Source organism: Wyeomyia smithii, chromosome 2, assembly GCF_029784165.1.
Source record: "Wyeomyia smithii strain HCP4-BCI-WySm-NY-G18 chromosome 2, ASM2978416v1, whole genome shotgun sequence".
NCBI lineage: Eukaryota > Metazoa > Arthropoda > Insecta > Diptera > Culicidae > Wyeomyia > Wyeomyia smithii.
The window spans coordinates 239,283,748-239,299,037 of record NC_073695.1 but is presented as its reverse complement, the minus strand read 5'-3'; the positions used below and the strand labels follow the sequence as shown (position 1 = coordinate 239,299,037).

General features: G+C 41.8%; 1 protein-coding gene across 6 annotated transcripts in view; it reads left to right on the top strand.

The window, feature by feature from the left end:
- Positions 1-12,968, top strand: part of LOC129721756 (microtubule-associated serine/threonine-protein kinase 3) — a 50,133-nt gene extending 37,165 nt beyond the window's left edge. For 5 of the 6 annotated variants that reach the window (XM_055674673.1, XM_055674674.1, XM_055674675.1 and 2 more), the window contains 2 exons: positions 4,196-4,322; positions 4,447-12,968. In XM_055674673.1, coding sequence (XP_055530648.1) covers positions 4,538-10,720 — 6,183 coding nt within the window. In that variant the 5' untranslated portion in view covers positions 4,196-4,322; positions 4,447-4,537 and the 3' untranslated portion in view covers positions 10,721-12,968. The remainder of the gene's footprint in view (positions 1-4,195; positions 4,323-4,446) is intronic. The other variant, XM_055674678.1, reaches the window with a different exon arrangement.
- The last annotated feature ends 2,322 nt before the right edge of the window (positions 12,969-15,290 follow it).

Here is a 15,290-nt window from a genome sequence, read left to right as displayed (position 1 = left end):
AATTATCTGAAATCATCCAAATAAACAGATTTTTTGCTAAGGTCTCGAAACTGTGTCGACTTGAATATTTTTATACAGATAGCACAAAATATGGCACACGGTACGTTTTAAGAAAAGAGAGGAGTGAACACTTCACGAATCCTTCGTGCAATGATTAATTGGTTGAAAACTTTGTATGAAAATGAAAATTACATCAGAGTAGTATAACCTAAAAATCCCGAAAACGAAATTCATGGGACAAGTCCTATTTTCGATTATTTCCCGGGATAAAAACCAATCATTAGAAGCGTTGAATCAGCCATTGAAACGTGATTTTGCATGGTAAAAATCTCTTTTAAGAGAGTTCAACCCACAGTTTACAGCTGTCAGATATGTTTCACTAATTAATCCAGATCAGGAAACTCTTCAAAAGTAAGTACAATATTTAAAATTTCCACAAATTTTGCCACAAAACATCTACAAGCGGTATATTTTGTCACAATGCATAAAGAGTTCATAACGCTTCCAATTCAACAGTCCACAAACTCAATCTCTTCAAAAGTTACTGGATAATTTACACGAATTTGATAACACCTTCATAAACTCATAGCCAAAGAGCGTTATCTGAAACAAGAGTTTCTGACAGAAGAACATGATGACTTAGCGACAAGAGCATGACAATGATACAGTCCCCCCACGATTATGGATCACTTAAGAAGATGTATGAATTAAAAAAATCATTTCTGACCAATTTTATTGTTTATAAGTAATCTATAAATGTTTTCAGCCACAGAAATATGTAATTTTCCATTTTATTGAGTATTTCTTTCCATGTTTTGTGAATATTTCTCAGAAAATATATTTATTTCATAAGTAACCAAATACACAATTATGGATCACTTTTGAGAGCGGTTCTAATTATGAGACAATTCGCATCATATAATGGATCAGCATAATAAAAACAGTTTTTGGCAACGAATTCATTCAATATTTTATTCAAACTATGTAATTTGAAGAAATAACATATTACAAATCGTATTAAAGATCCCGCATGGCCACATTTATGTGGCTTCTGAGGTTGCAGTTAGATCGAGAGTCCAGGGCTGTCGCTCCCGAAGATAGCAATGAACCATTGTATACGGTACATCATAACAATTTCCCGCTTAACGTAACTTTCCTGTTCCTCGTGCCTTGGAAATAATATTTTTCTAAGGCTCAGCACTGTTTAGCTTCCGTTTAGAGCTCAATAGAAGTTGAGAGGGTGTTTTAATTGGGGAAAATCACATTTGAATCGGAGTGATCCATATTTATGGAGATTATGGAACACTTAGAAAATAACTAGGGTTTGCAATATTCCCGGGAAACGGGAATAAAAAATCTCATTTCCCGGGAATTCCCGGGAACCGGGAATGGAAAGAAAACCCAAGCAAAAATGAGATTTTTAATAAATTTTATTAATAAATGGTATCAAATAATCGTTTCCATTTTCATTATTAATTCGAATGGAAAACGAGTTGAAAAACAAAACTTATTCAAGTTCTCACTAGACATTCATGATCGATTTTTGTCTCAAATGTTAGCAAAAGAGTAGGTTTCAGGGTTTTTTATGTCGTCGAACAATCGCTTCAGATCCGCTGACAATTTTCCGTTAGGCCTAAATAATGTAATTCCCCTCTGTAAAACTATGCTTTAGTTCGCTGAATCACCGCTAGCGAAGATCTTGGAGTGTCCACTACTTTCAGTTTGCTGAAGATTAAGCGGAGTGCGGAGGCAGGCAGGTCTTAGAGCATTTGAATGTCTACGTAATTAACCTGCAAAAATGATTTTTTTATGTGAAATCGCGGCCACGAGCTGGATAACACTGACTGAGTTTTATTAATTTATTTATTGCTGGTCCCATTGATTTACAGGTTTTAATTTTTTTTATCAATTTACAGGTTTCAAACATTTTTATCAATGGAAAAAGAAAAAAAATCAGGCAACTATTCGCTTAGTAGTGAACTAACTAGCAAAAAAGACATTAGACGAAGTAAATATTTGCTTAATTTTTAGTTTACTGAATAAGACAGCAAATATTTTCAACAAAAAATTTAAGTAAATAATTTGATATTATACGACAAGCAAATATTGAACGTCATTTCAAGCAAACATTTACACCTTGACAAATATTGATACACTTTAAAGACGTAAGTTTCGCGTTTTGATACGATATTTAGTTGCAATATTTTATGGGGAATTATATGAAATCTTACGAAATTTTTCGAGGAACTCGGGAATCCCGGGATCCCGGGAATCAATATTTCTATTCCCGGGATCCGGGAATCCCGGGAAAAGGTAATTCCCGGGAAATCGTTCCCGGGATTGCAAACCCTAAAAATAACTAGTTTTTAAGGAAAAAACGTTATCAACCATCAACATTTTGATGGATCGTGAAAAACTTACCTTGATCTTTGTGTATGAGTTATTTTTGCATGAGAATTAGCGATTATATCACATATGAACCTTATGAATATGAGCGTGCTACTTACGCTGATTGAGAAAAACGACAAAAATTTGGATAAATTCTGGAAGCCAATAATTCACGCTCATAAAAAACACATCAATCTAGGAATAAGAACGATGGTTTCTGTGTTGAAAGCTAGCAAATATGGCATATTTTACTGCAAAAATGTTACATGCCTTCGAACCGTTAGTTTAACTGAGTTGAAAAACATGAGACACAAAAGTGATCCGTAATTGTGGGAGATCCATAATTGTGGGGGGATTGTAATTAATCTTTTTTTCCTCTAGATATCGTATCTCGAAGAAACTACCCGACCTCCCCTTTCGAGTTCCTTAATGTAATTTAGTTTTTTTTATGTAATTTAACAATTGTTTATAACAAAAAAGAATTACTTATCTAAAATTTTAAAATCGCTTTTTTACTGACGTCAAATAGTTTGTGAAGTTTACCCAGAGCAACAATCTACATGAAACCATGCAAATGACATATTTCAAAAATTCTGAAATATAGAGTAGAAAATAAATATGATGAAAGATTTTTTTAGATGAAGATCCAAATTATTGGAAAAGATTAAACACCCTGAAATAGAAAACTGCAGTTTTTCGTAGAGTGTCTCGAGTTTTCGCGGGTCTATAAGAAATGAACAATTGAATAATCTATTCTATAGAGGACATTTTATAGTCTTTTCTTCCTTTATTCAATAATTTAACATATTTAATATGAAGTGGTTCAAACTAAAAGTTCTAAAGGCAGATTACTTTTTTTTTATTTTGAAAAAAAAGCTGTTTACTTGTCAAAGATAGCTTATTTCGGTATCAAAAAAAAAATCAAATTAAAAATCATGAATAAAGAATCTGTCGGTGTATTTTCAAAACTATTTTCGAAATCTCCGGGAAATGAAATCCCTAAAAAAAGTCTTTTTTTTTTAATTTTCACTGTTAATTCAAATGAGTGTCTATTTTCGCACCAGGCATGCATGACACATCTCCGGATTAGCACAAAAAGATTCCACATTTGTGAACATTTGCCGTTCTGACTGGACACGACCGACAGCAGTAGTAGTTACTGTCCTGTGTCACAGTTAGCAAAATAACATCATACCTACATCTGACAAACTGTCAGCTTGCAAGACAGCTGTTGCTGGCTAGTTGCCTGCCTGCCTGCTTTCTTGCTCAAAGTCGGATTCAACAAGTTCAGATTCTGTGTTCAGCAACTATCGAACGAGGGATGACTCATTGGCGCTTCCCGCACGGCGGGGGTATAGAGCAGTGTAATTAAGCAGCAACGCACTAAAAAGGCAATCCAAACCCAAATGAGATGCGTTTCGGCTGGCTGCCCCGATGGTGGCCAAAAGGGAAATACTCGCTGTGAGTAATGTTTATTGTTGCAGAAAGTGAATCCAAGAACGGTCAAATGCGCTCGGCACAACTGCCGCGTGTTGAAAGAGTCGACAGTAAAGCCCGAGCTAAAGGTTTACATCGTTTTTCGGGCTGGGAAAAGATACATGTGCAGCGCAACTTCAATACGATTGAGCATTATTTTGCACCCTGACGCATATGTTTCGGTCAGTCGAAAAGAAACCTTTAAAAGAGAAAAGTAGAAAAAAATCAGTGAACAATCCATGTGGCAGCAGCTTATCGAATAAAGATTTGATAAGGCATACTGACTAACTTTTGCCTGTGTTTGTCTCTCTCTCTCTCTGTGTTTTCGCAGTTGGTGCAAAAATGAGGCTCTAAGCCACATCGACCAGTTTCGTGCGAGACTGGTGCAATAACGCAACGGCTTCGTGCAGTGTCGAGCCACATCTCGACGGCATCAGGATGGTGTTATCCTATATCAGGTGAGTTTCGATTCCGGTTGTTACACCTCGTTGGTGCGACATTATTTGTTCGGTTCTCATTTGAATGTCGCACAACCTTTTTATTTCAAGTATTGTATCACAACAAAATCAAAATTTTCTGCAGATATTTCGATAACATCTAGAACGCTAAAGCGTTTACGTCCGATTACTTCTCACTCGCCAAGAGACACCAAGACATCAGTTTCGCGAGTAAAATGAGTCAAAAAGTAACAACAAATGCCAACAGTGGCACTAAATCAACACCAGTAGCAGCATCTGGTGCTGCAACAACAACAACTTCATCAACATCCACGAGTACGACGGTCGTTAATGTGAGCAAGGTAGAGATGGCCACAAAGATACAGAAACCGAGTGATGCTGTTGAAAATACAACTCCGGCAAAGGATCGTCCCAAACCCTCCTCCACGGTACGTTCGTTGAACTTCGATGATCCAGAGTTGGAACGGAAACCCATCATCGTCGATGTCGTAGAAAAAAAGGAGACAGAATCGAAGGTGAAAGCTGCTGTCGCTCCGAAGGAGGAGGAAATCAAACCGAAAATCATTCCAAATGCTGCTGCATCGCCAATCCCGTCCGCAGTGAAAAAAGACGAAAGCAAGCCGGTTGCCGCTGCTGCAGCGGCACCCATCGTGTCGGCCCCTTCAGTGCCCACGAAAACTATCACTAGTCCCGCAGTTGTTTCTGCGTCCAAGCCGCCGCACAGTTGCAATTCAAAGCCAGCCATTGAAGCAGACGCGAAATCACACGGAAGTCCTTCGAAAGGAAGCCTGAAAAAGATTCACCAGCAGTCATCGGTTAAAACCGAAGAGTGTGCTAAATCAGCTCTGCTGATCAAGTCATCTTCCGTTCCTGCTCCGGGTCCTGTTGCCGTTACCACTGATGGAGCTACAGTCTCCAACATGCCATTGCCTGTACCTTTGCTGCCAGCAAACCCGGTGGGTCAGCTGGTAACCCCAACCGTAATTACTACTGCAGCGGCATCACCAACAGCAACAAGTGCTCCTCCATCTTCGGTAGTCCTGCGCCCGTCCTCCGGATCGGGCTTACAAAAATCCGCTTCCTACCGAAAATCATCCTACAAACCACAGCACTCACACTCGTTACGCTATTCTGGCAGTGGAAGTGACATTTCCAACTTAGTGCGCGTTCGAAATTCCACACTTGGTAACTCGGCACCAACTCTGTCGATCACCAAGGACGGAGGCTTCGGTCAGCGTCGTTCGGCATCGTCTTCAGCATCAGCCCGAAGTGGTGCAGTGGCTCGCCATCGTCTCAGTTTTGTTGCCAACATTTCGCCTCGATCTCATTCTCCGATTCCCGGCAGTCCCATCGATAGTCCGCGAATCAATTCGCCAAGCATGATACACTTCCCGTTCGTTCCGATTAAACGATTAACCAGCAAAAACAGTGATAGCCGGCGATGGTCGGTCGCTTCGTTGCCCAGTTCGGGTTATGTGACAACACCAGGAAGCTCCAACATTTCGTCCCAGTGTTCTAGCCAAGAGAAACTGCACCAGTTTCCAGCTGTCCCAACGAATGATGATTTGCATATGCTTTCACTACACTTTTCCAGCAACGACAGCAATCCCGGAATGGACGGACGAAGTCTTCATCATCACCACAACTTTCTGCAGCAGCAGCACCATCATCATCACCATCACCACCATCACCCTAATCCACTGCATCAGCATAGTGCCGTATCTCCGCATGCTCTTCAGCAACACCAACAGCACACCCAACAGCAACCGTTAAGTTTGCAGTCACAGCCAACCCACTGCACTAACAGTGCCCATTCGATCAAATCGACCGGAGGCTGCAAAGACGAGCAAAATAACTTTTGTGGATGCAGATCGCCGGTCCATCGACCACGATCTCGCAGCCTTAGCAGCCCGTCCCACTCGCCGATCACCGACAATGAGATTTCCCTGATGAACACATTCTACAAGGAACGCTTCCCGAAGGCCACACAGCAAATGGAAGAACGTTTGTCGCACTTTATCAACGAAAACAAGAACATCATTCACGACAGCTCGCGGATCTCCCAGCCGATCGTACGCTTTGTGCACCATCAGGTGCTGGAAATGGCCCGCGACTGTCTGCACAAATCGCATGCCAAGCTAATCACGTCACGTTACTTCTACGAAATGAGTGAAAACCTAGAGCGGCTTCTAGCCGAAACAAAGGAAAAGTCCCCAGAGGCGGCTCCGGAAGTAACGGGCGTGGTGAAAAAATTACTGCTAGTCATATCCCGCCCAGCTCGATTGCTAGAATGCTTGGAATTCGACCCGGAAGAATTCTATCGCTTGCTAGAGGTAGCAGAAGGCCAAGCTAAAGTGACGCAGGGTATCAAGGCCGACATTCCGCAGTATATCATCCAGAAGCTGGGTTTGAATCGTGATCCGATTGCTGAACTGCAGGAGGAGCTAATCGAATCGTGCTCGCTGAATTCGTCAATAAACGATGGGTCACTGGATAATAATAATTCGTTTTCATCACCGAATCAATCTTTCCTGGGGGCAGAAGATCGCGATGAGATGAACCGTAGCGGATCGATGACCTGTTCCACCCCGAAGGGTGCCGCTTCACTGAACAGTAGCAGTATCAGTAATATCAACAATAGCAGTAACAATAATAATAATAATAATAGCACTCAGTTGAATGCAAGCAATAACAATAATATCAACAATAACAGTAACAACAACAACAACAACAATAGTGGTTCGATTTGCAACAAAGGTTTCAAGGCTCGCTCTGGAATCGGTGCGGTACCAAACGAGAAGGATTACGACATGCTGAAGTTGATTTCCAACGGTGCTTACGGGGCGGTTTATTTGGTCAAGCACAAGCAAACCCGACAGCGTTTCGCGATGAAAAAGATCAACAAAAATAGTCTGATGCTGCGGAATCAGGTGGAGCAGGTGTTTGCCGAGCGGGATATACTGAGCTTCGCCGATAATCCATTTGTTGTGAGTATGTACTGTTCATTTGAGACGAAAAAGCATCTGTGCCTGGTCATGGAGTATGTCGAGGGTGGCGATTGTGCGACGCTGCTGAAGAATATCGGTCCTCTGCCGTCGGATATGGCAAGGTTTTATTTTGCCGAAACGGTTCTGGCGGTCGAGTATCTGCACAGTTACGGTATTGTGCATCGGGATTTGAAGCCTGATAATTTGCTGATAACCGCTTTGGGCCACATTAAGCTTACCGACTTCGGGCTGTCCAAGATGGGCTTGATGTCGCTAGCGACAAATTTGTACGAAGGTTATCTGGACAGTGAAACGAGACAATTTTCGGACAAACAGGTATTCGGAACTCCGGAGTATATCGCGCCTGAGGTGATTTTGAGACAAGGCTATGGCAAACCAGTGGATTGGTGGTCGATGGGGATAATCCTGTACGAGTTCATGGTCGGTTGTGTGCCGTTTTTTGGTGAAACTCCGGAGGAACTGTTCGCGCACACCGTGAATGACGACATCGAATGGCCGGATAGTGAGGATTGGCCAATTCAGGATGAAGCGAAAGATTTAATTACTGCGCTGCTGCAGCAAAATCCACGTGATCGGCTTGGCACGGGAGGGGCCCATGAGGTGAAGGAACATTGCTACTTTCTTGGTCTAGATTGGAATAATTTGCTGCGCCAGAAAGCGGAATTTGTTCCACAGTTAGATAACGATGAGGATACGAGTTATTTTGATACTCGCGTTGATCGGTATAATCATGATATCTGCGGGGATGACACCGATGACATGGAGGATTCGCCTCTGTTCGGATCGTTCAGTTCGTATTCGCCCCAGTATCGGAAGCAGCAAAGCATTTCGGCTAGCAGCAATCCACCGGCGGTTGTTTCACAGCCCGAACCGTTAGCTTCTCCTCTCGCTGGATCTAATTTACCGTCCACCGTAGCAAAGGAAAAGCCCCAACTACCGTCGCTGTTCGAGGATAGCTTTGACTTGAATCAGCACCCGAAGCCGGTCGGCGATATAAACAAGCTCATCATAACGCCTGAGCTGCGCAAGTTTAACATCAACCCCTCGAGATACAAGATGCCATCGACGCCGGATTTGGACTATCTGCCCGAGCTGGCCACACCCGATCGTGAAGATTTCATCAGTCATCTAAACCTGCGGCCCCATCAGCAACCGGTAGCAACCACTCCCGATACACCCGAAACGAACAAACGCTTCAGTGATTTCTATCCACTTTCCTCCCTGAAACAGCTTTCTACACCCGAGTCCTCTCAGACGGACAGCGACGACGTTTCGCCACAGATTCAACGCAAGCGTAAAATAGTACACAGCCGCGGAATCCTACCGAAGTTTTCCATTTCCATCGAGGACGATCAAAGTGGTCACGAGACTTCTTCCTCCACCCCGTCCCAGGTGGCGATAGCTTCGTCCTCACCATCGTCGTCGCTGAACAACCTCACCGGTGGTGGCGGATCTTCTCGTCATATTGTCAAGAGCGCCTCAGCACTAGGCCTTACCCTAATGACTTCGTCGGATGATTCATCGACGGCTATTACCACTATCGGAAGTGCCGGCGGCAGATCGGCCGCTGCTGGATTGCACAATGTCACAACGACCGCTTCGAATCTGTCTTCTTCATCAGGCTGCAGCACCGGCATCACATCGACAATGCATTCCGCCGGTAACTGCTCCAGTACGGCTAGCTCTCGAGACACGTCGCCGTGTCGGGAACTGAGCCCACTAGTCACTAATCTTAAGCCACCGCTTATAATTCGAAGAGGTCCGCGTGGATTTGGCTTCACCGTGCACACAATCCGGGTCTACTATGGTGACACCGATTTCTATACGATGCATCATCTGGTAATGGCAGTGGACGAAGGCAGCCCAGCGTTTGAAGCTGGTCTCCGTCCGGCGGATTTAATTACACATGTCAACGGTGAAGCGGTGCAAGGTCTCTACCACACCCAGGTGCTTCAACTGTTACTTAGTGGTGCTGAACTGGTTAGTCTAAGAGCTACTCCACTGGAGCATACCAGCATCCAGAGTGGAGGGCGAAAACGGGAACCCTGGCAAAGTAAATTTGCGAAAAAGTCAACGCACAGTCGAAGAAAGCAGAAAAAAGATAACGAAAAGAAGCGTAAAACGTCACTATTTCGACGCATCAGTAGTAAGCGAGCGAGTGCCGAAATGCAGCAAATGGTGGCCGGTATACAATCGCCAACTTCAGTGCCACCCAGTAGAAGCTTCCAGTCGTTCACACGATTCCAGGGCAGTCAACCCAATCTAGCATCTTCTACGTCAGGCAGTCCCCTGCCAGCCAGCATCCAGCCGGTGGTACCCGCGACATCACTTACCGCATCGCCTGTGAATCGTTTAAGCCTATCACCGTTGAATACGATTACTCAGGCGTACCCGTCGTCGCCATCATCTTCACCCAGTACTTCCGCTCCCAGTACACCAACGGGAACACTAACCTACAACGAAGGAGCTCCCCTCTATCAGCGGCCATCAACGTTGCACGTATTGAAGCACAAACTTCACTCGTCGCCATGTGCTCCGAACAGCAAAGCCTTACATTCAGCGGCCGCCACCGGAAGGCCGAATCGGCGAAAATCAGCCGACCATATGCCATTGTCGCCACTTGCTCGGACCCCTAGTCCTTCGCCGTTGCCAGCATCACCAACACGCTCCAGCAGCCCGCTGGCATTCCCGGTAGTTCATCCACTTGGATCATCCAACACTACCCAATCGTACAGTCCCGGTGTTCTCCCCTGTGCTTCCACCGTTCCGCCTCCGGTTGGAATAGTACCCGGAATCGTAACCATCAGCGGAAGCTCACCAACGCCTCCCACAACCAAGAAAGGCTTCCCGCGCGCTAAGACCGCCGAACCCAGTTCCCCGCTACTCCGGCGTGCTCTATCTCCGGATCGATTGCATCCTCGAACCGCCGAAAGCAAGTGCGTCTTGTCGCCGCTCTGCTGTAACACACCACTCAAGACTACCCCGCGCCAGGTGACCGGAATTTGGCGTTCAAATCAAAACTCCACCATCACTACGGCAACCCTTTCACAAGCATCCAGCGGCTCACCGTCCACGGCTGCTACTCAACCGGTAGCGGCAGCAGCAGTAGCGACAACATCTGGACCAACTAGTCTTCAGCAGCAGCAACAGACTACAGTAACATCGTCCGCACTAGCCGGAGTAACCACGACCAGTACGGTTTCTGGCAAGGTCATCACTTCAGCTGCATCATCGTCGATGGCCATAACAACGACGACGGCTTCCGCCTCGACCGCTCCTTCAACCGGTCATGGAAAAGCTACCAACGGTGGCCAGCAGCAGCCCCCGTCGCCACCGCCGCAACCACTATCCAGCATGGTCGATAAAATGAGCATTAAAGATGCTCCCTAAATTAGTTGTTAACGCAAACACACACACACACTATGATCGTTTGCCTCGTAGTCGTTGTTTCTTTATTTTTCTTTTTGTTTTCATTATTTTTATAAGCAAACGAACGCAAATGCCGCAAAAGCTCGTTTATTTATTTGATTAATTTCGTCGTGATACTCTTCTAGTTGTAAGTTTAGGAGGAAATGCAGGATTAGCGCGCAGGCATTGAAATCGTGTGAAAAGGGACGAACCAACATCAGTAAGAGGTAACTCTCGATGTGTAAAGGGTGGAGATTTAGCTAGCGAAAAGACCGCAGAAGTCAGTTGTTAGAGAATGCATTGAATTAGTAGAGAAGTATTGTTAGAAGTCCGAACACACGTAAATAATTGTAATATATGAAAAACATGGTTGCACCGAACTTTGATTGTATATGTTAGCGATTTTGAATGGTACGAAAGATGAAAACACTATTAAAATTTAACGAGTTCAAGGCATCTTAGGATAAACAGATGATAAGTGAGAAATGAAATTGAGAAAAAAAAATTTACATTTGTGTGATATTTTTCAAAAAAAAATCAACTACGTAACAGGTATAAATTATAGTTTCCAGGACCTAGCAAGTAGTCTCCAATTACAAATATACGAATTATGCAAGTAACAGAGTTAAAGCAAAATTTAAACCCAAACCACGATAAACACCGGTTAGTCAGCAAAGTCAGAGCACATTCACACAGTTTCCGTTATCTGTTTGTTTTGTTTGAGCTTCTTCCTCGCTGCTGCTTCTGCTGCTACTGCTACTGATAACATTGCTAATTATACTGGGATCAACCCCGCCGAAACTCGGATCACCACTGATATCGTAAACGAAAAATAGTTGTTCAATCGTTTCACTAATCGCGCCCGATTGTTTGATTTAGCATTGAACGCCACAAACAAGCGATTTTCGTGTGGATTTGCATGCTCCCACTCCGCTTGGGAGGCAAATTCGGCACACTGAAAGTCCGCGATCCGTGGTTTCCTACGAAGTCGAAATTTCACTGTTCTATGGTAAGGGTGAATGATTTCGAAGTGTTCTCATAAACAAATAGTATTTAATACTGGTTTTTAATCCATGCTCGCAGTGCAACTAAGAACAATTTGAAATGTACCAGGCGCCTCCACTTGTTTGCTTTGAAGGTGGAGCACTGTAATCGTAAATTGACTCGCAGAATATTTTTTTGGTCAGAAATTCACCTAAAGTGCAGCAGCTTGTGAAGTGCATCATTACAAAGACACACTTTAAAAGCCCGTACACACGGTAACTAATATCCTTGTTAGACGTTGCTCAATTTCTGCTGATGCCATTCAGTTGACAATTTTAAGTACCCCATAATCCGAAGATCCGTCGGACAACAAAACACCAATTCTTCATTTGCCTTCTTGAAAAGAATGACACTAAATAAAAATTGATGAAATTCATCCCACCATTTCACACTAGAATATGAACTAATTCTCTAATCCAGTAGCGAAAGTGGAAGTAGAACCAAACAAAAAGTAACAATAAAAAAAACAAGCTAGCAATCGCTCACGGCACCCGTGTCCGCGTGTTTGTGTGTGTGGGTTGTCGGAACTCTAGAAATTAGTCCACATTATGCATAAGAAACTCCTCGCACGAAGTTTAGACGCTAGGCGCAAAAGAGATAAAAAAAAAACGAGAGCTTGCAGCTCTGTTTACAACTGATTTCAAACCTGGGGTTACACAGTAGAAACTACTAGCAAGCAGATACAGAATTACAGTCTACAATATAATTATTCAATAGCGATACACAAACAGTATAAACGGTTGCAATAGGTACGATAGCTTCCCCCATCCTCTTCAAAATCATTCAGATTTTGTTTTTTATTCTTTTTTTTTTTGTTTTCCTAATAAACCGCTTGAAATGCATGCAAAGTTCAAGGAGCGGAAGAAATGAATACCACGAAATGCACATGTTTGGCAAATTATTATCGAACCGTTGGATTGATGACGCGCATAAGTGCGCGCATGGTTTGTAACATACTACATAACTATAATACTTAGTGCAGGGCAGATGAGGTCACTATTAAAAGTTAATGCGAGAAGCAGTGAAAGCTAATACCAATACCTACCATAATCACTTATCAATGTTGCCGCAGTGTAATTATTTCATTTATAGTGCAAGAAGAAGCATGATTCAAAAGGAAAATAAAGCGAAATGTAGGCGTAACCCGTTCGAAAGCGAACTGAAAAACAAAACCTACCCTAGCTTAGCTGATGTTGTTGCTTTGAGAGAAAATATCACAATAACAACTAAAACTCCGAAATTCCTCAAGTTCATTCAGTACAAGCCATTTTCAGCAGTCTAAACATTCGGTTATGTATTAAGTCGCCATCCTATTAAAGACGAATTTCGAAATATTGATTTTTATCATATTTTTCTACTGTTAAACTCATTAATTTTATCAGGAGAAGCGGAATCAGTCTTTTTAATTTATTTGTAAAAGTTGACACCTTAGTCCTATATTCTGTTCGTCCGTTTTTTAACCATAATTTAAGTTTTCTTGAGAAAAAAGGCTTCGAAGACAATATCTTTTGGAAAAAGCTGCATGATATATATTTTTATCATAAATTATATGGTTTTTTGCTTAGTTATTTTTTTAAATCATTAAAAAAATATAATTTCCACTTCTTTTTTTTAATTTTTGACTGTCGCAGTCTTGATTAAATTAGAATATTTTTTTAATCTTATTAACATTTTTTTCATCTAATTGAGAAATCAAACTTGATTAATGATTGCCAGTTCCCGATAATTTTTTGTCTGACGTTGGAGGGCTTCAAGATTTTCCGTGTATTCGTACACATTTTGAAATAACAACAAGAAATGAATTGGGTACGGAAAGGAACTAATATTAGGGTAAAAAATCGTGAAACAGATTCTAGGTACTGGAAATCTTTCTAGCATTTAAATGGAAAATAAAAGGTAATATCATCGAGGAGTAAGGAGTTTACAAGAAAAGGTGCGTAGAAAAATAAGGTGTGCAGCACCTTTTTGCCTTTCTCCTAGAAAGGTATAGCAATCACTGAAAAAACTTAACGTATTAAAGTGCTCCAGAGGGCCGCATGTCGTATATCACTCGACTTAATTCGACGAGCTGAGCATTTTTTGTATGTATGTGTGTAAGTGTGTGTGTGTGTGTATGTGCAACTTTTTTTTCTCACTCACTTTTCTCAGGGATGGCTGGACCGATTCCCATGAAATTAATTGCAAATGAAAGGTGTTGTTACCCCATAAGTTGCTATTGAATTTCATTGTAATCCGATTTTTGGTTTAGTTTGGTTATGTATCAAAATGTAAAAATCACTAAACATCAATATCTCAGAAACTACACAACCGATTTAAACAAAACTGATGTCAAATGAACGGGTTATCTTCAGAACTCTCAACTTATAAAACTTAAAAAGATTAAACATATGGTTTAAAAGTTATGTAAAGAAATGTTTTCCAGAGGCTGTTTAAACTTACTTACTTTTCTCAGAGATGGCTGAACCGATTTTCACAAAACTAGTCTCGAATGAAAGGCCCAGTTGTCCCATAGGTTGCTATTGAAACTCATTGTAATCGGTTCGTAACTTTGTCCGTTATTTATAAAAATGTCAAATCACGTTATAAAAGCAAAGCATATATTAAAAATTGCTTAAACTCACTTCCTTTTCTCAGAAATGGCTAAACCGGTTTTTACGAAATCAGTTGAAAATGAAAGGTCTAGTGGCCTCAGAATACCCTATTGAACTTCATTGTAATCGGATTTTTAGTTTAGGCACCATGTATCAAAATGTGAAAATCACGAAATTTCATTATCTCAGAGAATGCATAACCGATTTGAACAAAATTAATTTCAAATGAACGGGTTACTTTAAAAACCCTTAACTTTAGAATTTTATGGAGATTGAACTTGTGGTTTAGATGTTAGGGAAAGAAACGTGTTCTGGAGACTATTGATTCTCACTCATGTTTCTCAGAGATGGCCGATTTCCATAAAATCAGTGTTATGTGGAAGTTCTTGTTGCCCCATAAGACCCTATTGGTTTTTCTTTGCAAACGGATTATTACTTTGCCTGTTATGTTTAAAAATGTGAAATCCAGCTATGAAAAGAAACATATTCCGAAGACTACATAAACTCACTCACTTTTCTCAGAGATGGTTGAACCGATTTCCACCAAATTAGTGTCAAATGAAAGGTCTAGCTGCCTCATAACATCCTATTGAATTTTACTGTAATCGGACTGTAACTTCGTCTGTAATGTATCGAAATGTGAAAATCACGAAACTTCATTATCTTAGAAACTACACAACCGATTTGAACAATATAGATATCTGAAGAAGGTTAGTTAAGGATTAACTGATGAATTAGGATTGAACACGTGGTTTCGAAATTTGGCTGCCCTATACGTTCCCTTTTCATTTGATTATTATCGAGCTTAAGCAACCGTTAGGTATTAAATTGTCAAAACAACGAAAGTCTATTATCTCAAGTATTACACGACTTATTTGAACATAAGAAGTGTCATACAAACGAGTCATCTCTCAAAC